This window comes from Lepidochelys kempii, chromosome 1 (genome assembly GCF_965140285.1).
Source record: "Lepidochelys kempii isolate rLepKem1 chromosome 1, rLepKem1.hap1, whole genome shotgun sequence".
In the NCBI taxonomy this organism is placed as follows: Eukaryota; Metazoa; Chordata; order Testudines; family Cheloniidae; genus Lepidochelys; species Lepidochelys kempii.
Window position 1 is genome coordinate 290800457 of NC_136380.1, and position 24962 is coordinate 290825418.

At 41.5% G+C, this 24962-nt stretch overlaps 1 protein-coding gene across 3 annotated transcripts in view; it reads right to left on the bottom strand.

The window, feature by feature from the left end:
* The window catches only part of RASSF3 (Ras association domain family member 3), a 167089-nt gene that overhangs the window by 54009 nt on the left and 88118 nt on the right, over positions 1-24962 (bottom strand). The window contains exon 1 of one of the 3 annotated variants that reach the window (XM_073327886.2): positions 20040-20239. The exons of the other annotated variants lie outside the window; for them this stretch is intronic. Coding sequence (XP_073183987.1) covers positions 20040-20147 — 108 coding nt within the window. The 5' untranslated portion in view covers positions 20148-20239. Of the gene's footprint in view, positions 1-20039; positions 20240-24962 lie in introns of those variants that run through there. 3 annotated transcript variants of the gene reach the window in all.

Genomic DNA, 24962 nt, shown 5'->3' on the forward strand with positions numbered 1-24962 from the left:
ACGGTCATTAGCAGAGAATCTAAAAAACTAAAAAGGGTGGCAGAATGGACCAGCTTCCACTCAGTGCTCCATGACTGTTTGCCTGGCCCAAAATAAAATGATGCACTTTTCTACATCAACGCAGCGACAAAGAAAAGTGTGCATGTGTCTGTTAAAAGCGGCAATATATCAGACTTCAATCACCTGCTCACTTCCACACTATTTCCTGGCTTATATGTTTGGTCTCAAACAAGATATTTGTAGGAGTACAGCCTGAGCATACCGAAGACTTCGTCTTTCTCAAGCAGCTTGGCTCCAGCTTTAACCAATCATTGTCTGATAAAAGGAGCAACTACAATTACCCAAATACTCACGTTTACCAATACAATTGCTTAACAAAGGTCTGTTGTAAATTAATTAATGTTTTCTAAAAATTAATGTTTTCTAAAAAGCAATTACACTGTAATGTTTTATGACCTCTTAAGGAAGCACAGCCATGAAAGAGGCCTAAAAAGATATGCACAAATATCGAAGGTGGAAGTGATGGCACCAACTTCAAAGCCAGTCCAACAGATATCTCAACAAGTACAATCTCCCACACACACCCCCAAAACATGTGCAGGGAAAAGATGACAAAAAGTAATACACTGACCTGCTCTTCCCTGACTTGTCTGCACAGCACAGAGCCAATCTCTCAGCAAGGCGAAGACAAAAGGCTTTAAGCATTCAAATAAGCAGAACCACACTGCATTTTATAAACATCAAGACATTTAAACCCATTTCACAGATCCACCTTCTCTGCATACCTTATTTATCCCAAGTAAGGTGTTGCTAACAACGAATCTCATCCTGCAAGTTATTGAGACCACTTATGTCAGTACAGACTTATATCAGTAAAACTATGTTGGATTTTCCACATCCCTGAGCGATGGCGTTATACCAACCTAACCCCTGGTGTAGACAGCGCTATGTTAAGGGGAGGGCTTCTCCGGTTGACACAGCTACTGCTTCTCAGGGAAGTAGAGTACGTATGCCAATGGGAGAAGCCCTCCCCCTCCCATCAGTGTTCATAGCATCTTCACTAATGCTACAGTGGTGCAGCACTGCAAGTGTAGACAAGCCCTTGGTGAAGTCAATTAAGAGATGAAGGCTCTAAGCCTCTCATCATTATTGGGTCCCTTGTTACCAACCTGCAGGTTTGAGGTATTTTTACATAGGCCTACTAGAGTCAGTTTCAGAGACTTGTCAGGGCAAAAAGGGAAGTGGGGGAGGGAGGCAAACACAAAACAAAAAACTTTTCTCCTCTGCAGTTGCTGTTTAAATGTTATCAAGGTAGAAACTAGCTTTAATCCTCATAAAAGAGCAGATCATTTTACACTTTATAAAATTAAGCTATTCCAGATATAGTATTGGTTCAAACTAAACCATTCTCCACAATCCTGGTCATGAGCAGTGCCTTACTCAGCTGAGTCTTGTCCTATTTTTTGTCTTCTCCCTTTCAAGAGAAGGGCTGATATTAATAGTTCTGACCTTGATAAAAATAATAATAAAAAAAATACATAGACAAATTGGTCAGTATTTTTCCTGAAATATACTGGGCAAAACAAAACAAAAATTGTTTCACTCCAACATATCGAAATTTTTGATTTTACAATTAAATAATAATGTTCAATGCAATACAAAATGAAAATATTTTGGTTTTCTCCAACGTTTGCTTCCCTGGTCCGATGGGAGGAAAAAAGGGGAAGAGAGAGATGGTGGGGAATAAGGGAAGAGATACCAAAAAAGAAAACTAAACAGCTTTTTTTCCCCATTAATTTGTTTGAAACCTTTAAAAAACTCAAAGGAAATGAACATTTTTTCCACAAGTTTTAATTTCCTTCCATAAATAAATAAATAAATAAATAAATAAATAAATATTTGGTCAAAATATTTTCTTATGGGTCTGAAGCAGGATTAATGTGTTTGACTTCCATTGTGCTTTGAAAGTAGTAAAAGAGTACACGGTTAGATCTAGTTAATGCAAATCACTTGACAGTCAATTTTTATGCAGATTAACAAATAAAGAGGACAAAACAAATTACACTGGTGGCACACTAACACCTTTGGATACAAATCTAAATTAATCAGTTGTGACTGTAGTAACTTCTACATCAGCCTATTAGCAACTAATGTACTGTACCAATTAATCCAATACTCTCTTACAGGGCTTGAAAAAAATGTAACCAACACCAGCTACCAATGAAGATTAAGCCTATTGGCCATAGTGAAAGATACTTCTGCTCTATATCCTTACAGAGCAACAGCAGAATGAAACTGAACTGAGACTTTTGTCGGTTTAATTGTTGAATTCACAGAATTCTAAAAAAAACAGCAGTAAACATTGAGACCACTTAGGTCAGTAGTCTCTACAGTAGGGTAGGTGGCAGAGTTATCCATCTTCACCCTTGGGAAGACAGCACTGTTTTTCAAGCCTTACTTTATCATTTTATAACTTGACTAAGGCACAAATCTATGAATGCAATAATAATTACAGACAGATGGCTTCAGATGTTAACATTTTGTTATGTGAAACTACAATGATGTAATATGCAGTCCTTTCAACACGTATGCAACATATTTTCTCCACCCATCTCCCGCTACCTCCCGTCCCCCCAAAAAACCCACCACCACCTGCAGGGTTTTAAAGGTAAATCAAAGACTTTAGTACTAAATGTTTATTAGCAAATACATTACTGAAATAGAAATTTTGAAATACTTTTGAATAACTATAGTATCCAAGTCAGGCAAAGAGTGCAAGATGTAGTTTCTGATTTGGCAGGACTTTTTTTTTTTTTTTTTTTTTAAACAAAGTGTTACTAAGTTTAAGTGAAGTTGAAGCCACTCTTTCATTGTTCCCTAAATGAAAAACCAAAATGGCTTCTAAAATCTTGCATCTAACATATATTTAAGGACTACAATTAGATTGCAATTTTGAAGCCACAGAAGAAAGACTTATAAAAGATAAATATAGAATAAAGCAATTTTTTTATATCATGAAGTAGCAAGTATAAGTTAGATTTAGGTTATTATGGTCCTGCTCAGCATATAACTAGTATTCTTGTCTTATATGTATATAATTTTTTCCAGTTTAGTTAATCTTAATGTCTAATCAATGAAATACAGGAAGAAGAGCAAAAATAAATTAATAATATTCATGGGACAAGTGACAATGCCACCTTATGGTTATCTGTAACATTACTGCGAAACATTAAGTGAAGAAGCTTGTCTAAGTGCATGTCTTGACTGCAGAGTTTACTGGAGTTACCTGCACCCAAGTTACTCTTCTCAAACTAGCCTAGTTTGAGTGAGAGCAGTCACACTGCAAAGTAACACAAGCTACTGTGTCCACACTGGGGCTGTACTCACTCACTGCACAATTAAGTCAAAGCCTTAAAACAATTAATAGATCAGTTATAATTAACATTAACATTACATTTCCAAACTAAGAAAATACTCTTGAATGCACCAAAGCTTTGTACTTACCAGATTTCTGATGCTGTAATATCACCGTCCATCACTCATCTTCATCTCTCCCCCCATCTCCTAGTACACACTGTAGCATGGATCTCTGTTCCATCCTCATTATCCTTTATCTGTCTGCTGCTTTTGACATTGTTGATCATCTCCTTTGTTGACATCTTCACTGAGTTTTTTCTCTTGCCTCTCTCACTCTGCCTTCAGCATCTCTCTTGGTGGTTCCTCCTTTCTCACAGTATCTGGGGGCAACCCTTAGGCTCGGTCCTTGGCCTTTTCCCCTTTTCACTTTACAGTCTCTCTTTGGACAACGTTAATCACACACAGCTTCAACTATTGTCTCCACAACCCTCTGTCTGGTTTTAGATTGTGAGCTGCTTCGGGCAGAGACCACTCCTCCCTTTCTGTTTGGAAAGCATCCAGCACATCATCATCATCTAGTATGTGTGAGCACTACCAGAAATGATGACTGCAAGGAAATACAGCTATGTCTTGTCTTTTGTTTGCTTCACACAACTCAACATCCCATTACTGGGCCAATTGTGAGAAAGGACAACTTCTATTCCATTTTGTGATAGTGCTTTGATGTTGATAAGTGAGACAAGGCTAAAACTAAACACTCTACTAGAGCCCCCAATTTAAATTTGAAACCAACGATAGAGTATAAGCGCATTAAACATAGCCCCTATGGAGCTATTTTGAGCTGTAATTACAAAGAGAAAAAAAGTCTTTCCAGGTCTCCCATCAACTTTGTTTAAGAAAAACCACTAGGCTCTCTGTTGCACTTCTGGTAACTAGATACCATGCTATTTTCATGGAACATGTTATTTTATCATCTTATTCTTGAGCCACACACCTGTCTAGCTGTGGATTTATTATTTTCACAATTCAAAAGCTAGGTCTTCATATCCTAGTGACAATTAGAACTTTATGAGCTCAGCTCTAAGAGTGGGGAGCATATATTTATTTCTTCATTAAAAACAAATATGCTTTGAAGAATTTTTTTAACCAGTTGTGAGTTTTAAAGTTCAGAACTTGATATTACATTTGGAAACCACTTTGATGTTTCACTTCATACAACAATCAGCCTTTCAACACAGTATAAACAATCATGTTTCCCCATCTTGAGATAAGACTTGTATCATGTGAGCTTGTAACTGCATCAAAAGCAGCTGCCAACTTAGGCAGAATATATCAACCCTACACTTAACACAAAACACCAGCCACCAAATTCCTCTGGTATTCCTACTGTAAAATACTGCATCATTCAATGGACTAGACAGATGTGTGCTGAAAACAGAAAAAGCTACTAAAAAGATGCTAACAAAGGCATTTCATAATCTTCATTCCACTAGAACACTTTATATCATAGTTAGCCCTCTAATGTTTATTTTAAGACATGGCATGCTGCTTTCTATGCTTGTGAGCAGCAATGGAACAACAACATCAGAGACACCTGACCAACTAAAACTCCTCTTCCAATCATTTAATTAAAGCTCTTAGATAAACCTGTCATTATAGTTGTAGAAGTGGCAGAACAATTTGCAAGATGGCACACGGAAAGATGATGTAAGTGCTTTCCTAGAACTCAACTCAATAGATGCTGCAGTGTTGAACAGGAGAATTTTGTGCTTACTTTTTGCAATTAAGTCATGCAGTAATAGCAGTTAAGAATAAACCAAATGTTTTCCCGTGGGAACAAGCCAGCAAAAAGCACTGCCAATAGATTTCACTGCTATTGAACATTATTATAAACAGCTCACAAATTCACCCATTGATTTTGGAGAAAGCTATCCAGGAAGTATTGTGACAAAACACAGGACTAATATCTTATGATTCTTATGTGTTTTTGGAAGGAAAGTATTCACAGGCAGTATTGTATTACCAGATCTGCTGTGTGGTCAATTGGATCTCTTACAGCTTGGCTGTAATGGAGTTTCCAAACAGTAACAGTTTCATAGTCAAGCTCTTTCTAGCCCACATTTTTGAGAGGCTGAGAATCAATAACTCTGTCTCTCAGTATTTATAATATGTCCATCATTTCGTCTATGTTGCTATTAATGCACATTTTATCATGGCTTATTGGTTTATTAAGCTCTAGGGAAATTCCTTGTAGGGTATGCTGCATTAGCAGCTACCTGGGTCATGTCACATCTAATTACTACCTACATACAAGTATTGTTTTCCCCAAATATTTAACCATTTGTCCAGATGATCTCTTGCACCTTGTGACCAAGCTCAAGAGTGTGCTAGCCCAGTCTGGGAGCCAGTTTGCCTGGATTTAAAACGCTATTGAACCACCATCATATTAAATAAAAAAATAACTTTAAATATATTAGCTGTCTGAATTTAAGTCACAAGAGCCAGAGAATTCAGAATTAAGACAAATAAGTCCAGGCTGAGGTCCTAGACCCATATCTAACTCATGCCACCACCGCAAAATCAAAATGCACAATGCCATGAACTAGCATGGGAGCATTCATACTGTGTTTTTACCTTTGATAACATTCTTTACTGAGATTGGTCTGTAGAACAATGCTGTAGTTACAGCCATATAAAACTATGGGTACTGTAAAAATGAACTATTTTTCTACTTTCTTTACTTCTTTATATTTGAATTAGGACCTGAACATTAGGTAGTTTTAACTCCCACAGACCTTTATTTATTTATTTTTAATGGTAAAATACCTCTTTCATAATAACGGATGAAAGAACATTCAGCCAATCAGATCACACGATTGGCTGAACATCCTAATACTGTTTTTCAAATTTTATAAAAACAAATTTCCCAGGCTGAGAACATGTCAGACAAGTTAAAGCCCAGAGCAAATCTTTACAGCAGAGATACAGAATCTCTAAAGAAGGTGTTTATAACAGAATTGCAGATAAACCTGACATGTAGCAACACAAACTGGGCTCAGACTGAAATCAGAAGTGGATAGTGATTTTGCTCCCACACCTTAATGAGCATATCAGAAGTTCTCCATCCTGCATCTCGAAAACAGAGGCCTTGAGGAAGGAGCAGACAGTGGAGAGAAACAGCACATTGCATCATGACACTTGTGGAGCCTCTGTCAGGCACCAACATGAGATAAACACAACGTAAAGAGCAAAAAAAGGAATTTAAGAAGGGCAAGGCCATTAAATAGAACCTGAGTTTAAATGAGGACAGCAGAATAATGTAGTGACGAAATACTGTATTTAACTCAGACTGTTGTCCTTCGAGCACTTACTGGTGCTTTAAGAGCTGGCTAGATATATGGTACTAGCCCTTCATGGTTCTGGCTACTAAACTGCACTGAAAGACAGCTAAAAATACATTAATTCAACAAAGCTTTCATAATGTTACTTTTCCATGTAAGCAATTGCTGTACATGCAAATGCAATCATGAATGGGTGGAATGCCAATGATAAATGGGAAGAATAGGTTACAGCTGAGAAACCTTTCATTTTAAAAAAAGGCCTTATGTTCTGCTTCACAAATCATGTGGCAAAAGGATAAATTCTGTGCAGTACAATACATGGGGCCCTGATTACTTGCAGTGTAAGATTATTTGTACTGATAACGCCCCCTACGACTGAACTCCTGGAATATTTCCAATGCCAATAACTGTGTATAGGGATCGGAGGCTGTAGTGCTGCAAGTGTGGAACTCTCCTCCTTTTGTGCTGTGTGTACACATCACCTAGCAGAATAGGGTCCTGGCCCATGACTCGGCTCATAGGCACTATAGTAACACAAATAATAAATGATAAGAACTTCCCTTTTAAAGTCAGTCATTGTAGCAAGAGGGCTGTACTCCCCTTTCCTTCTTTTTTTCAGTCTATCTTTCTTAAGGTAGCAAAGAGACTTCAATCACAAACTCCCTCCCAGTCTCCAGAGTGACCCTTATTGGGCCCCTCATGTCATCCTGCCATTTTGTTCTCAAGGGCTGACACAATGTCCTATTGGCCACTTTGAAACAAGGATCCTGTTACAGAATATACCTTGGTCTTCACACCCTACACACTATTGTAATGATGTCTGCACAAGGTATGCCTTGTGAAGTATCATTTAAATACTCAACTTGCTGAGCAATAATGTGATGGCAAAATGCACATAGCAACATTATATGTAAAGTTATGAATATAAGGTGAAATCATGACTGAAGTATGTTCCCCCCACATTTATTTGGGTATGGCTAAACTAGTTCCTCAGAGATAAAGGGCAAACCGATGCCTCAGCCAGGTGTCAACAAGGCTGATGCACCATTACCTGCTAAATGGCCATTCTTTGGCAAGGAAGTGGGCAGGGACAAAAATCTACATCTTAGCAAAGAAAAACAGTAGAGAGTTTCCTTTCTTCATCAGACTGCCTGTCACTTTGCTGCCAGCTGAAAATAATTCTCAAAAGGGGGAACAAGACCATAAAAAAAAAGGGGCAGATACCCTAAGACACCCTCCTCTCTCCCTGTCTGCATCTGGCAATACACCTAAGATGATACAGGACCCGGGGGGAGGGTACGGTAGTCCTGACCTGTAAGACTGGTCAGTAATCTGCTGGAGCATGTGGTGAAAAAAACTTTCTTTGAATCTAATATAGTTTGTTAAGTTAGGCACTAGTAAATGTTTTAACTTTATTTTTCTTGTAATCATTTCTGACTTTGATGCCTCATTACTTGTACTCACTTAAAATCTCTCTCTCTCTCTGTAGTTAATAAACTTGTTTTACTGTTTTATCTAATCCAGTGCATTCAGGCTGAAGTGTGTGGGTTTAAAATAATAAACTGGCATATTATTCCCTTAAATGAATAATGGACTTAATGTGTACTGTCCTGGGCAGTAGAGCACATAAATTTCCAGAAGATCCAGGACTGGGGGGGCAGGTGTTGGGGTCACTGTGCAGTATAACCAAGGTTGGTGAGAGCCAATGTGTAGCTGGCTGCAGCATACACAGACATATCTGAGAGTGACTTATAAACTGGAGGCTCTTGTGAGCAGTCCAGGTTGGAAGCTATAGCACCAAGGCAATGTAAAGGGCACCCCAGGTTACAATGTAGGGGTGACACAGCCCACAACTAGTCTGGATTGTGATCCAGTATGTCACACCTCCCACACTCCAAAAATATAGAGTGCAATACCCCTTTTTAACCTTTATTTCAATTGAGGCACCCTCTGTGGCTGGTATATATCTAAGATGGACTCTGCCATTCCCCATACTTTTTCTTCCTGTTCCTAACTTACCAGCTCAATAAGGGAGCTGTTACAAGTTAACTCTGCTCCTGCTGCTAACCAGGGTTGCAATCAAATTAATCACCTGCTTCAGAAATGGTAAAAGTCAGCATTCACGTATTCTTATTTATGTGCACAAAAATTCAACGATGTAAAATCCCATTGTCATCAGTGGCCCAAGTAACATCTATTTCAAGTAAGTCTTGCATCAACACTTATACTAAGTCACTCTATAGTATTATACCACGCACAATCCCATTCACTGCAATCACTGTGCGTGCAGTTAATGACCCAATACAGGTCACGTAATACATACCATATTTTTACTCTTATATTGCACCGCAGAATACATAGGTTGCATGATCACGTCATGTTGAAATCATTAACACAGCCACTTACTATTAATTTACATAGAATTTGCCAGATATGCCACAGAAAGAATTTGAAGGTTGATGTTTGCAATTAGATGGGATTAGTTCAACAAGCAGAGAGCTTTCCATTTTCTTAACTTCTTTATACGTGAGTATATGAAAGTAATAAATAATCCCACCAAGTCTGTATGGGTTTTAGATAAATTCTGCTCTCTGATTAACATCATCCTTCAGAATGTAGTTAAACAGTATGAAAAATACTACTGTTTTCCTTGAAATGCTTTTCTAAAGTGGTGAGCTGTAGTCCAGTGCACGTGTTACAAAAAAAGGTAATAAGAGGACATGCGCTGTAATAAAGGTTACTACCTAACAACTTGGTATGAATATTGCAAAGATAGCTTAACATAACATAAAAAACTTAAAGCCCCCACTTTTTCCACTAAAAACAAAAAACTAAATCCTGAATTTTTTAACTCAATGCCTAATCCTGTTGCCATGTACGTCTATGGCCAATTTATCATTAACTTACATGGGAGCAGGATCTGGTCATCAGTTTTCACTAGCACTTTAGTAGAATCAATCCACCAAGGAGGTGGGCCGGGGGCATCCCAGGATTTTGCCTGATATTTGGAGTGACATGGCCACTAAAATACCCCAGTGAGGGTCATGACTTAAGAACCTAGATGGCAAGGGGAGAGTGTACACACACACAGAAATACAGTACACCTACAATTAGATCAATACAACGCCTTAATAAACAGGAGTAACCACAGTAGTTGTAGACAACAGAGAGTAATTATTAGTACTGTATTGAAACAAGCACTAAATAAAAAAAAATTTAGTCACGAAAATTCAGACAAAAATGAAAAAAAAAATCATTTTCATATAAAATTTCCACAGAAAATATTTGACTTTTTCCTTTTTTGGGACAAAGTGTCAAAAACTCTGAGTTTTTGAATGAAAACCAAGAATTTCTATTTGGAATTGCTGCCACAGTGCCTCATGCCCCCATTCTCCTGTATGGGCTGAGCTCCCTGGCCAGGCTACATCTCTCATGATGCACCACCATCTCCCTGCTTGCTGTTCCATCATGGGAGATGTAGTCCAGGTGGGGAATCTGACCCATAAAATAGAATGAGGGCATGAGTCACCCAAACCACAACTCTCATGCGGTACCACAGTGCTATTTCTGAATACAAATTTTTTGATTTACAGACAAAATTGTTTATTTTCATGTTTGTTTGTCTTTTTAAAAAAAAGCCAAAATTTTTTCTGGAAAGCAGAATTTTTTTTAAAAAGTTTCATTTGGTGAAAGCCTAATTTCCTGTTGGGAAAGAGTTTCAATGGAAAATTTTCAGCCAGCACTACTTAAAACTTAGTAACTAATGAGGAGGACCAAAAAACAAAACAAAAAAAACAAACAAACAAAAACCCACAGAAAAACATGATGGAAAAGCAGTTATTACACATGCTCTGTACCTCATATAAAAACATACATCCAATTGGTTTTAGAACATTTACTTTTATTGTTATACACCTTTTTGAAGAGGAATTATTTCATTTTAAGAAAGGCTAATGTGTTACCAAATGTCATTTTCAACAGTTACACAGAGTGGAATTTTCAAAGCTGTCTAGGAAACAGGGGAAAAGAGAGCAAGACCAGTCTTTGAAATCCTCAGACTTCCCCTCTCCCCAACTTTAAGTTAAAAATGGCCAAATTACTTTTTCAGAAAATTTTGATCAAACTACACCAAGCCTAACAATGTCTGTTAATAAAACCCCAATAAATATGAAACAGATAACATGCTAACACACCGTAAGTACATCAACCCTATTGTAAGTGCAACCTTGAAGCAAAGGGCAATGACCTTGATTTAAAAAACAAAAACAACCCCTCCCCCCCCACACACGGTAACTGTAAAATACTCCCACATGGGTGGGGATATTTTACACTTGCCATTTCTTCTGAACTAGACATGGAGGAACTCTTATTGCTTTTACTCTGACTGCAGCAAACTGTTTATATGCAGGCTCCCAGATTCCTCTCCTGCACACTATGTGAGGTTTGCTACAAAAAGCACATGACTGTTTAACTTATCCAAATACAAGGTTGTACAGGACACTCTTCAAAACCATCTGCTGCATTTTGTCAACCTTACAGAAAAGCAATTCTCGACTCTTCCCAGGGGGAATAAAAGAAAACACATGCGATGTCACTTGTCCCAAAGCAACTAAAACCTACCATGTGGTAGGAAATTTGTGTGTGCATCTATATGTATGTATGCCTCTTGACAACGTTGCACTAACTACAACAGCAACAGAACAGTGCTTTGCTGAATTTAGGCCTGAGTGAAGTACATGCTTAACTTGAAGCGTGTGTTTATAGTTCCATTCAAGTCAACTGGACTTAAGCAAGGGCTTATGCTCTTTGCTGAACTGGAGCCTTAAAGGAGGAAAATTATAGCTACATGGATATTGCTCTGCAAATGTTCTTATTTCAAATTTGCTGCACAAATTCTACCATTTTTACCCTCAAATAGAAATTGAGCATATAAAATGAGGGACAAATTCTGCCCTTACTTACACCCTATGCAATCCCACAGATGTCATTCCAGATTTACTTTTCTATATATGAAAGTAGAATTTAGTCCAGATTCTTGGATGTAAGGCAACGGGATTTGTCCACCTCAATTATACCTTTATGACACTTAAATTGCTTAGATTTGCTCCTAAGGATATTGCTACGAGTCTGTGCTGCATTACACATCTATTGCCTCACTTCAAATCTTCTTCTAATAGGTTTACCCAGAACTGTTAATCCATACCGGCGTTAATGGTTTTTGCACATTGTGACAAGATACTTTTCCAAGTAGTATCCGTTTCAACTTTCCTTTTCTCATACACACACACACACACACACAGAATATTGTGTGCATCTCTGTGTCTCTCTGCATCTGTGTGTGTGTCAAACTCCAGCCATCAGTGAGCATCTGCATCTCTTCCTACCTCTGGCTGCCCTGATACTGTTTATACAGAGACGTGTACAGCAGAAAAGAAGATTAGGAGGACAGGGTTCCCCTCTTCCCCATTAAGCAGTTATTAGTAGTTACTATTTACTTTGTTTTCACTAATTCAGATGCCCCTGTGGCCTACTCATTCCGTCTACAATAGGTGTACTCAGAGGGACACACCCAACACTCCTACTGATGGCTGGACACTTGGAGTCTTTTAGACTAGAAAACGAAGTCTAGAGGACATTTCTGAACCTTAACCATATGTTACCACCTGGCAAAATTATAGTGGAATACTGAAATCTATATGTCTAACCATAGAGATATACTGTACACTTCTGACGACTTATGAACTCTTCAGCACAACGCGTCTAGTTACTGTACTTCAACACTTAGATCTATTAAATCAAAGGTCTTCTGTAACTGAACAAGACGTGTCAGTGCATGTTTGGCGTACATGACTATCACCAGCCTGAAATTTCTAACAAATCCTATAGCACACGAGTGAGGCTCTGCAAGGGTTTGCTCAAACAGATCAGATTTCAGGAGAAGGGCCTACGTGCATTGATATGGTAGAAGGAAACAAAGTAAAGGGATAACATTTTAGTCACCCCATTTGCACACTATCCTTTCTCCGTGCCCTGTTCTTCTATCTACAATGTCACTGCACGTAAGCTAGGACACCTTTAATTTGATTTGCCGAGTGTAACAGCACAGGTTAGATGTTCCAGTAACTCAAACCACCTTAGGGACATTACACTCATCTCCTACCAGCAAGCAAAATATTTAGGACACAAGTTAGGAACTTCTACCTCATTTCTGGAATTCAGGTACTGACATGAGATAAGCCCCCAAAATACAATCCCATGAATATCAGACCCCAACTGTGATCATGCTCAGCTTATAGTAAGCCACTTGCAATAATTCTGCTATGTACAAAAAAAGACACCTAATGTACATGTTAAGACATTTTGATTGAAAAGTACTCTGTGAGCTTCTGAGATTGTTACAAATGCATGGGTGGGTAAAGATTTAATGCTAAAAGCACATCAACCTTGCTCTAAGGCCAGGGCCGGCTCTAGGATTTTTGCAGCCACAAGCAAAAAAATTTTTGGCTGCCCCTGCTTTTTTTCGTGCCCCCCCGCCCCTGGCTCCTCCCCAACTCCGCCCCTTCCCAACTCCTTCCCCAAATCCCCAGCCCGACCTCCTCCCCCGGGCATGCCGCATTGCCTCCCACACATTGCTTCCTGCGGCTCCCCACCACAACCTGCCACCCTAGCTCACCGCCGCTCCGCTTCTCCCCCTCCCTCTCAGGCGAGGGAGAGGCAGCGCGTTCAGGGGAGCAGGCAGAGCAGAGGTGAGCCAGGGGGAAGGGCCCTGCAGGAAGTAATGGGGGGGGGGTAGAGGAACTGCTCCCATCCCCAGCTCACCTCCGCCTCCCGCGAGCACGCTGCCGCTCCACTTCTCCTCCCTCCCTCCCAGGCTTGCCGTGCGGAACACCTGTTTCGCGCGCGACAAGCCGGGGCGGGGGGAGAAGCAGAGCAGCGGTGGCTCGCTCAGGGGAGTGGGCGGAGGCGAGCTGGGGCACATTTCTAGGGGCGGCAGGGCCGGCACCAGAACGCCGCCCCTAGAAATGTGCTGCCCCAAGCACCTGCCGGTTTTGCTGGTGGCTCTGTCTAAGGCAAGCAACATGCACCTAAACTCCACACCAGTCTGCCCAATGACAGTAACAAAAAAAGATACAAACAAGAGATACAAACATGAACCTCAAAAAGGTTTGCTCCATTAGTGATGTTGGCAGTCAGAGTCAATTTTCACCTATATACATAAAAAAAGCTCTCAGACCTTTTAGCATCTCCTTTCCCAGCATGGGTATGGAGAGAAAGTATGTGGATGGAGCGCACGGTCTCCTCTTGGCTAAAACAAGAGCAGTATGGACAGCAACTGATTTTTGTCCTGGGTTTTGTACTATGTTCATCACTACAGAGTTAAAAGGTCTCTCTTGACTTTCAGTTTTTTTAGCTGTAAGAAAGAAGTTTTATAGCATAATATCCACTGACTGCCAAAGGAATTATAAAGAGAATAAGCCACATTATTAAAAGTAAAACTAAAAATATCCAGTAAACTTCATGACTGCTTGTCAAAAAAGTCTAACCTTTCAGGGTAAAAAGAAAATCTAAAAATAGAATCCTCATTTGTTCTTATCATCAGGGGAGATGTTTTCTCCACTGAATGTTACTGAGAGGAAACTCCATGGGATTCTGTAGAAAGGGTCACAATGGCCAACTGACGTGAAATTCAGACTAATTGTGGACATTAAAGTATAAAGCCAGCATCAGATTCATAATGTAGACAATGCAGAGGAAGAAACCACAATTTGACTCTTGGGAAGGGCAAGAGAGGCCATGAAGGCCCTGTACCTGTAAGAGGAAAAGGGAGGGAGGGAACCAAGATCTAGAATGGAGAAGTGGGACAAGAAAGACTAAGACAGGACGTAGGGAATGAGGATTCGCGGGGGAAGAATATCTAAGACTGATGGAAAGAAATGGAAAACACCCACGTGCACACTTCACGAGGCCCTATGAAGTGGGTGAAAAGTGCAATGAGAAAACCTTCAAAATGTCAAGCAAGTTGTAACCAAATGCATGGCTGTCTGCATTAGTATGGAGAAAGTCTGAAACAATAGCTCGGAGATATGAACTGTCCCAGGCATTTCAATGTAGTGCTACATTGGATTCCAGTGAGGATACTTTAAATACCAACACTTAACTATTTCCCCAGTTATCAAAGCCTGGAAGAAAAGCAAGGAAGTCTAATGAAGAGCTACATCAGAATTTCCCAAAATGGGGGAATGCACAGGACTAGCTGGGAAGGCATAGAAAGATGTATAAATGAAGATCCGTAGGCCTCTAACACCACCTGATAGGTTTGCAGACATGATTGTGCTTTCCTGAAGAAGGGGCTCAACTTTCAAAAGTTTGAGAAACATTGCACAGGGAATGGAAGACCCACACAGACTAGATCATATAAAGTTACAAGACCTGATATTGCGGAGACTTACACACCTGAATAACTTCACATACTAATAGTCTCAATGGCTGAACCCAACTTTCTACAGTTCTTCCCATTTCATCTAGAAAACATATAACAGTGATACAAGGAGCTACAGTAGTCCAGGCCCTCCTCGATATTTATATAGTCTAGTCCCTCCACAGTTCCTTCTGTCTCTGTGTTACTGGTACCACAGACGATATGAGAAAGCACAGAAAAAAGTACCGTAATATCCCCTTCCATGGGCCACAATGTGGCACAAAGCAAGCTGCATTTTGAGTACCCTACCCTAACCATGAAAACATATTTTCTTCCCAGCTTAATTTCCCTTTTGATAAGATGACTGATTTAATTTGAAAAATTGAGATAATTAGTTTGACTATTAAATACTTTAATTTACTTAGAAATCCTGTAAAAGCTACTATGTTTGCATAACAACCCCTTGGAAGCTTAGTAGTGATTTCATTTGACTTTATATCAAAACTTTGTGTTCTTCCAGCATGCAGTGTTACAATGGTAGGCTGACGGAATTTGGAAAAAGTATTTATTCTAAAAGAAAAGCATTAAAGCTTTAGTTTTGGGAAGAAAAAAAAGCCATACATGTGAATAATGACATGGAAATGGCATTCAAGTTGGGATCTACCACCTCCAAGAGTGCCCCTTTAATTGCTTCGTGTCATATAGTAGGACCATTAATTGCAATCTGTACTACATGAAAGGGAAAATGCTTCTTATTTATAGAGTACCAACAGCACAATAGACACTTGACAGACAGCTATGAAGACAAGATCCCTGCCCTGAAGAGACAGTGCTCAAACTCAGCGACAGCAATGTGATGCAACAAATAGGGTTTCATCTCACATTATTTCAATTTCAGTAGTTCCATTTAGATTTTTTTTAAGGTGGGAAAAGGAAAAAAAGGGAGACATAATAACCTGTTACGTTGTTTTTAAAGAACTCCACTGAAGACATTGCACTTTATAAAGATATAAAGAGGGGCCATTATGAGATTTTTAAACTTCTATCCCAGAAGTGGTTTCATTTAATTCCTCTTGTTATGCAACTTAATTCCTGTTGTTATGGTGGGCAGCCTATTAACTGCAGGACAAAAATTCAATAGTCCACTAATTATACAGATTAACTGATCTTTGCTTCCAATTCCTTTCTCCCTGCCCCCTTAGCAACTTAAACATGACCTAAAGATCCAACGTGAGTGCTGATTTCTTTAGACAGACAAAAGAAGCCTGCAAGCCAGTACAATATGTCTCTCTGCATGCAAAGCTGTAAGCTAAAAGTTTTCACTCTTTCTTTTGGGTGGGTGTGTACAGAGAGGTGTAAAACAAAGTTAAGATGGAGCATTTAAATTGATTACATTTAAATATGAGTACCACTGGTTAGTCTTATGCGGGGGTGGGGGGGAGAAAGAACTGCAAAATTACAGCCTGTGCATTTGAAAAGAGACATAGGAACAGCAACTTGTAGCTGCCCGCTAGCTATCAGGGGATTTACCATGCCTTTTTGACTACGCCTCAAACCCAAACCAAAGTAACATCCTCATATATACACAAAGAGCCTTATTATGACAGCTTCCCTTCCAGGGAAAAGAATCTTTCAGTAGTCACATGACCATTGAAATCTATGTTCGGTTAAACAAAAAAGGAGGACCAATGCAACTGATAATAAGCATAAGCTTTGTGAGTAGAAATATTTAGCTGAGTATTTCTGGGACTGCAGAGTCACGGATATAGCTGAATTCTATTTCAGGCTGCCCAATATCAAAGTCTCACTGTTTGTACTCTGTGACAACGTGTTGTTTCACTATCAAGCATCATTTCTGGATTAGACACTAGAAGTGCTACTAGGTGAAACATTTATTGCTGGTAAGAGCTTTAATGTTAGACACAAGGGCAAACACTGTCTAGCCTTACTCACGTGAATAGTCTTCAATGGGAAGACTCATATGAGCAGAGTTTTGCCTGGACATAGCTTGCAGACACAAGGCCTACAACTGCTAACAACACAGGAGAGGAAGATGAACAGTGGTAAGAAGGAGTAGTAAGAAAGTGAAAAGAAATAAAAACAAAAGCCAAAACTACACTACAAAATTAAGTTGATCTAAATTATATCAACATACAGCCAACGCAGTAATTAAACCACTTTTGCATGTCCACACTCTGCTCCTCGTGTCGATGGTGCACGCCCGCACCAGGAGTGCCTCCACTGATTTAATGGTCAGTGTGGGGCATTGTGGGATGGCTTTGGAAAAGCCACAACATTTGATATAAGCAATGCAGTATCTACATTCAGACTGCATCGACTTAACTACTTCGACCTAACTCTCGTGGAGCTAGAGTTATTAAGTTGGTGCAGTGGGTGAATTACATTGGTGGGAGCTATATTTTAGTGTAGACACCTACAGAGTTACGTCGATGTAAGCTGCCTTACGTCAACCTAACTCTGTAGTGGGTGTAGCCCAGGCTTAAAAGGGAACATTTAAAAAAAAAAAAAAAAAAAAAGGGGGGGGGGAGGGGGGATGGAAGCAGAGCTCCACTAAGAAAAGACACACAAAGAAACAATGGCTCATCAGTTTCCAAAGACAAGAAGAACCATCTCTTTGTTAGTCTCTAAGGTGCCACGAGTACTCCTTTTCTTTCTGCATCTCTAGAAAAGCCAACTCAGGCTTTGGGAAGCAGAAAGACTAATGAGGGAGGGCTGAATCCCCTGATTAAAGACAATCAAAAAAAGAGGAACAAAGTTTACTATGGAATGCTGGACCCCTATTTTGCATCTTTTGTGGGACACTGCATCTATTGAACATTTTTTAATTGAATCCTGGTACTGGTAGAGGTGGGTTGCTGCTGCTTCATTTTCAAACCTCCAAACTTGCAGAATTTTGAACTCATAAGACTAAGGTACACCTAGTTAATGAAATATCTATTTGATAATACGCCAGTACTGACCCTTTAGGAGAGTTTAAAAAAAAAATAAGAATCTGTTTCAGTTCTGAGTTTATCTTGTATTACTGAACAAGACATGTTACATTTCTCATATCCCTCTCTCCCCGTCAAAAGGCTGAAATGGTCCTTACCTCAATTCAACTCATGCTTGCCGGGCTCAAAACAAATAAAAGTACAGAGCCACACTACAACTAAAAGGAAAGCTGGAAACAGAAAACTGAGAGCATGATTACTCACTACCAGGAAATTGTGATTTTTATCTCAACACCCAGGCTCCATAACTTTGTTTTCACACTGAAGAATTTTGAGTTTATCTAAGTTTGTATAAGATTGTCCATTAGCCTGGTATCTGGTTGCCTGTCACAAAAAGTAAAACACAAAAGTATCCAAAAAAAAAATGTAAACTCCTAATCAAAATATTTGTTAAATTAAATTAATTATTAATCTAGTGTCAGTGTGCTCCCTCTCGGTAGCACTCTTACTTCTAAACCAGACCAGAGAGCTCAAGTCCCAGTTTTAACAAACATATCCAGCGTTATACTTGTTGAGCACTATTAGGGTCTGCGGCACTATTAAAACTTGTGTCCTTTCCCTACATGTATTGGATATTAAAGATTCCAAGACATTTCCCCAAGTGGAGTAAAGGAATGTTGGCCAGATCCTCTCTCAGTAAGCATTATTTCATATCCAGGCTGTGTGAATTGTTGCAGAGCACTTAATGATGCCACATTGCTATCCCAGCATCAGTATCTGAAGTGTCTGTAATGCACTTTGGGACATCTAAAGCATTGAAGTCAGTACACATAATCTATTTTTATTTCATTTCAATTCAATATACAGAAGAAAAATCTGCCATACTGCCATTTATAGAACATGCCTCCAGCACTAACACTAAAGAAAACAAGTTGTCAAGTCACACCTTAGTCTAACAGATCAGATTAAAAAGAGAACTGCAACACATTTAATACATTAACCGTTGAGATCCCATGTGCATACTGTTTCAAATTACTGATCATGGCTTATCTGTAACAGAATATTTGAAAACCTTTATTTCAGTATTTTATATCCATCTTAATCCAGAGGGGTAGAGGGTTTACTGGGAGGGAAGGGGTTGGGTTTGGAAGGGTGCAGAGGAGGTATCAGTGTTACCTCTAGAGAGGAGGATGGCTCATTACCACCTAAGGCGGAATAAGGAGACAGATGCTCCTGATCTCGGTGCCTGGAATATGTCACCCACTCTTGTCGGCTACCAGGCAATCCTGGAGCTGGGTTAACGCCTATTCAGATTTATTTGAGCATAAGCTTTTGTGAGCTACAGCTCACTTCATCGGATGCAGTCAGCTGTAGCTCACGAAAGCTCATGCTCAAATAAATTTGTTAGTCTCTAAAGTGCCACAAGTCCTCCTTTTCTTTTTGCGAATACAGACTAACACGGCTGCTATTCTGAAACCTATTCAGGTTTAGTGACTGTTCCACTGCATCCATGCAACAATTACTAACAGGGCAGGACCGGACAGCGGGGTCGGACCCTGGCCCTGACCAGGGCGATGCGGATCAGGCTGTGCATGCACTATCCCAGCCTTTACACGGAGGAGCTTATTCCACAGCTCCCCTACAGAGCATTTTCTAAATCAGGGGGGTCCCAGTGAGGACCAAGGGCAAATATTCCCTGTCCCCACAGGGGGAAGGAGCTCCGCTGGGGTGGAAAAGACATCGGCAACTTCTGCGGCTGCCTCACAGCCGGGCCCGGGACACGTGGAGGCCTGAAATGAGGCAGCCGGGTGGGATCAGTGCCTGGCGAGCGGCTGGCCGGAGGCGGGCGGCAGCCGGGAGCGGGGCGAGCCAGGGCACAGCCCGAGGATCTGGGCCAGCCCGGCTGCACACGCTGCCCGCCCGCCGGGGGGAGCGGCCGGGGCTGCCCCGGCCCGGGGACGTTGCACTCACTTGCAGATCGGGCCTGGCTTTGGCCGGGGGCCTCCCGAAGAAGGAGGTGCGGGCGGTGAAGAACTCCTCGGACTCCTCCTCCTCCAGGCTGCTGTAGCCGCTGCTCATGCTGCTAGCCCAGGGCAGCGTCAGCGGCCGCCGCTGCTGTGGCAGGGGCCCGCAGGCGGAGACCCCCTTCCCTGCCGCCGCATGGGGGCCCGCTGCTCTCCCTCCCGAGGCCTCCGGGACGCGGGCGCAACAGCTGAGGCGGCTGCCGCAGCCGGCACCCGCCTGCCCAGCCTCCCTGCAGCACAAGTTCACACGGGGCAGCGCAGCCCAAAGGGGAGCTCCGGCTACGGCGCCGCCCTCGCCCCTGCCTCCTCCCCCGGCAGCAGGGACTGGCCTGGCGGCCGGCAGCGCCCCCGCCTCGCAGGAGGGGCCGGGTGGTGCAATGCAAACAGCCCGGAACCCCCCCGGCGCCTCTTCCGGCTCACCTGGGGCTGGGATGGACTTTAGTCCCCGAACAGCAGGTGAGCTGGGCGGAGGCACCGTCTCCTGCAGAGCCTGCCCTGAGCAGTTCGTTTCTCTGCGACGAACTCCACATCCAGCGCCCGCGCAAGCCTTTGTTATGGACACCTGGCCGCCCGGGGTGAGAGTGGGAGCGGTAACGCGGAAGGAAGAAGCCAGCGTAGTGGGAGGGCCAGTTTGATGGCTCAAAACCCCACAACTTCAGAGCGTTGATTACTTACGCTGTGCCAATAAGCTGCCAGCCAGGCACTTGAGCAGGAAAAGCGAAGACAGAGACCCTGCCCCTGTCTAAGAGCTGCTCTGCTCTCAAACTAGCACCAGGGCAACAAAAACCATTTTAACTCCCACTTCTTGTTATTTCGGGCGAAGTCTGGGTGTACAGATACTCTTCTTGGGAAACAGAAGTGGCTTATGTTTCTGTCTCTCTAATAGCCAGGGACCAACAGGGTTATAACAAAACTGCAAACCCAAAGCCTCTGACTACCAGATGCTGTGGGACTAGATGATGGGATGGCTCCCTCAATTATTGCCCGGTTCTGTTTATTCCCTTTGAAGCATCTGGCATTGACCACTGTTCTTTTTGCGGATACAGACTTACACAGCTGCTACTCTGAAACCTGTCTAAAGCCAGCATATTGGGCGAGATAGGCCATTGGTCTGAGGCAGTATGGCCGTTCTTATGTAGCTTGTCCATTTTACATCAATTTAGTTTAAAGCAATTTTCCAATTTAAGCAAAATCAAACACTGTTATTGCCCAAGAAGAATGTCCACCCCCAGACTGACACTGTGGTAACAAAAGGTGTGAATTAAAACTGATTTAGCTATTTTGGGGCAAGTCTGTGCATACATCAACGCTCAGATGGGGGTAGGGTGTCTGTCTTCACACATCTTTAAAGTGTCGGGCATGCTATTGGCACAATATAAATGTCAATTAACTTAGAGTTTTGGGATCTTTGCACGAACAAACTGTATCATGTTCGTGGGGGTGGAGGGGCAGAAGGAGAGGCCCCGAGATAGGATAGCTGCTTCTGCTGGGCTGAGAGTACAGTTGGATAGGTTAACAATATTGCTGGGTGGGTTGAGGGAACCATTGCCGTGGCCCCTCGTAGCATGTATAACTATTTTACATTTGGGGACAATGTATACCTTCAGATCAGCGGCACTGCTATGGGTACCCGCATGGCCCCACAGTATGCCAACATTTTTATGGCTGATTTAGAACAACGCTTCCTCAGCTCTTGTCCCCTAAAGCCCCTACTCTACTTGCGCTATATTGATGACATCTTCATCCTCTGGACCCAAGGAAAAGAAGCCCTTGAGGAATTCCACCATGATTTCAACAATTTCCATCCCACCATCAACCTCAGCCTGGTCCAGTCCACACAAGAGATCCACTTCCTGGACACTACGGTGCTAATAAACAATGGTCACATAAACACCACCCTATACCGGAAACCTACTGACCGCTATTCCTACCTGCATGCCTCCAGCTTTCACCCTGACCACACCACACGATCCATCGTCTACAGCCAAGCTCTGCGATACAACCGCATTTGCTCCAACCCCTCAGACAGAGACAAACACCTACAAGATCTCTGTCAAGCTTTCTTACAACTACAATACCCACCTGCGGAAGTGAAGAAACAGATTGATAGAGCCAGAGGAGTTCCCAGAAGTCACCTACTACAGGACAGGCCTAACAAAGAAAATAACAGAACGCCACTAGCCGTCGCCTTCAGCCCCCAACTAAAACCCCTCCAACGCATTATTAAGGATCTACAACCTATCCTGAAGGATGACCCAACACTCTCACAAATCTTGGGAGACAGGCCAGTCCTTGCCTACAGACAGCCCCGCAACCTGAAGCAAATACTCACCAGCAACCACATACCACACAACAGAACCACTAACCCAGGAACCTATCCTTGCAACAAAGCCCGTTGCCAACTGTGCCCACATATCTATTCAGGACACCATCACAGGGCCTAATAACATCAGCCACACTATCAGAGGCTCGTTCACCTGCACATCCACCAATGTGATATATGCCATCATGTGCCAGCAATGCCCCTCTGCCATTTACATTGGTCAAACTGGACAGTCTCTACGTAAAAGAATAAATGGACACAAATCAGATGTCAAGAATTATAACATTCATAAACCAGTCGGAGAACACTTCAATCTCTCTGGTCACGCAATCACAGACATGAAGGTCACTTTCTTACAACAAAAAAACTTCAAATCCAGACTCCAGCGAGAAACTGTTGAATTGGAATTCATTTACAAATTGGATACTACTAATTTAGGCTTAAATAGAGACTGGGAGTGGCTAAGTCATTATGCAAGTCACTGGGAGTGGCTAAGTCATTATGCTATTTCCCCTTGTTTTTTCCTACCCTCCCCCCCCAGACGTTCTGGTTAAACTTGGATTTAAACTTGGAGAGTGGTCAGTTTGGATGAGCTATTGCCAGCAGGAGAGTGAGTTTGTGTGTGTGTTCGGGGGGGGGGTCGGGGGAGGGGGAGGGAGTGAGAAAGCCTGGATTTGTGCAGGAAATGGCCCACCTTGATTACCATGCACATTGTAGGGAGAGTGGTCACTTTGGATGAGCTATTACCAGCAGGAGAGTGAGTTTGTGTGTGTATGGGGGTGGGGGAATGAGAGAGCCTGGATTTGTGCAGGAAATGGCCCACCTTGATTACCATGCACATTGTAGGGAGAGTGGTCACTTTGGATGAGCTATTACCAGCAGGAGAGTGAGTTTGTGTGTGTATGGGGGTGGGGGAATGAGAAAGCCTGGATTTGTGCAGGAAATGGCCCACCTTGATGATCACTTTAGATAAGCTATTACCAGCAGGACAGTGGGGTGGGAGGAAGTATTGTTTCATGGTCTCTGTGTGTATATAATGTCTTCTGCAGTTTCCATGGTATGCATCCGATGAAGTGAGCTGTAGCTCACGAAAGCTCATGCTCAAATAAATTGGTTAGTCTCTAAGGTGCCACAAGTACTCCTTTCTTTTTATCTTGGAAAGCTCAGTTCAAACATAGCATATTTTTCTATGGCAGAAGTGCTAGATGGTCAAGTGATTCCCAAGGTCAGATGGAATAAGTGTCACAGCCCATGTAATCAAACAGAACTCCTGCTAGTTTCTAACTGTTTGCTTAATGAACTGTCTTTACTAACCATATATTTTCTCCTGAACAATAGCAAATCATAATGTAATTATTGGGTCATATTCTAGAGTGCATTGGCTGTCAATTAGTCATAGAAAGAAAGAAACTAAATCTGCTGAGAAATAAGTCTGGCAATCCATTGTTGTGATCATTTGAGCAACCGGCAAGAGGACAATAGAGAACACATTTAAAAAAATTAAAACAGAATTTAATCCAAATAATACTACAGATGCCCACGTAAGATGACTTGTGAACAACATTATTTAAAAAAGCATAGTGTCTATAGAAATCTAATTTTAAAATAGGTTTTTAAACTACTGACTTTCTAGGGTCAAAATCAGTTAAAAAGTTTGAGAACCAAATAATACACCTATGACCAGAAACAGTAACAAGCATACAGTGTTCTGAAACAATGTTCTCATGAATAATCATTAACATAAAGCAACTGTAGGAAAAGATGAACTTCGTATAATATAGCTGCATGTATCTTATACAAAGAAAAAGATGCATATTTTCCATTATAGGTAGAGCTAACCTGCAGTCTTATACTTTCATCAAGGATTTTAAAGTTCACTTTATTGAAATGCAACACCAGGTTCAGCTTCATAAGAGCTGCACAGGTAAAGCTGAGGTTTTCCTTAAAACAGGAAAACAAAGGTGAACATTTTGACTAACCTGGCAAGGACTCTGAATTGTCAAACATCAATTCATGAAGTCAGATGTCTAATTTAATAAAGGTGAAGTGTTCTTAGAGTCTAGTGACTTCATTATGTAAACATTTTTTGTTTGCTTGTATTAAAGTATTTTATTCATCACTGATAAACTGTGGTGTTTACATCAGTTCCAGCAATAACTGTGTTGTGTTTGCTCTTGCTTTCTGTGTCATAAACAAGCGCCAGTCCTTTCTCTTGCTCAAAGCTGGAGTATGGGAAAGGTACTGGGCCCTTGAAAGCAAGGAAGTAAAAGATGGGGTGAGAAGTGGGCTTAGAGGGTCCTACAGCGTTTAAGAATGACTGAGCCTCTAGCTAAACAAAACAATCAGAAGGACAGCAGAGTTTTAAGCATGTACATGACTTTGACATTGAAGATAATAAGTCTGCTCTTGTGCTGCATCCTTAGATTCTGGGCTGCTCAAAGGTCCAAAACATCCCCTGGCAATCTCCCGAAAGCTATGTCACAGCCCATAATCTCCATATTGCAATGTCCTATAGGCCCACTCCCTCCCCAACTCTCCTGCACAATA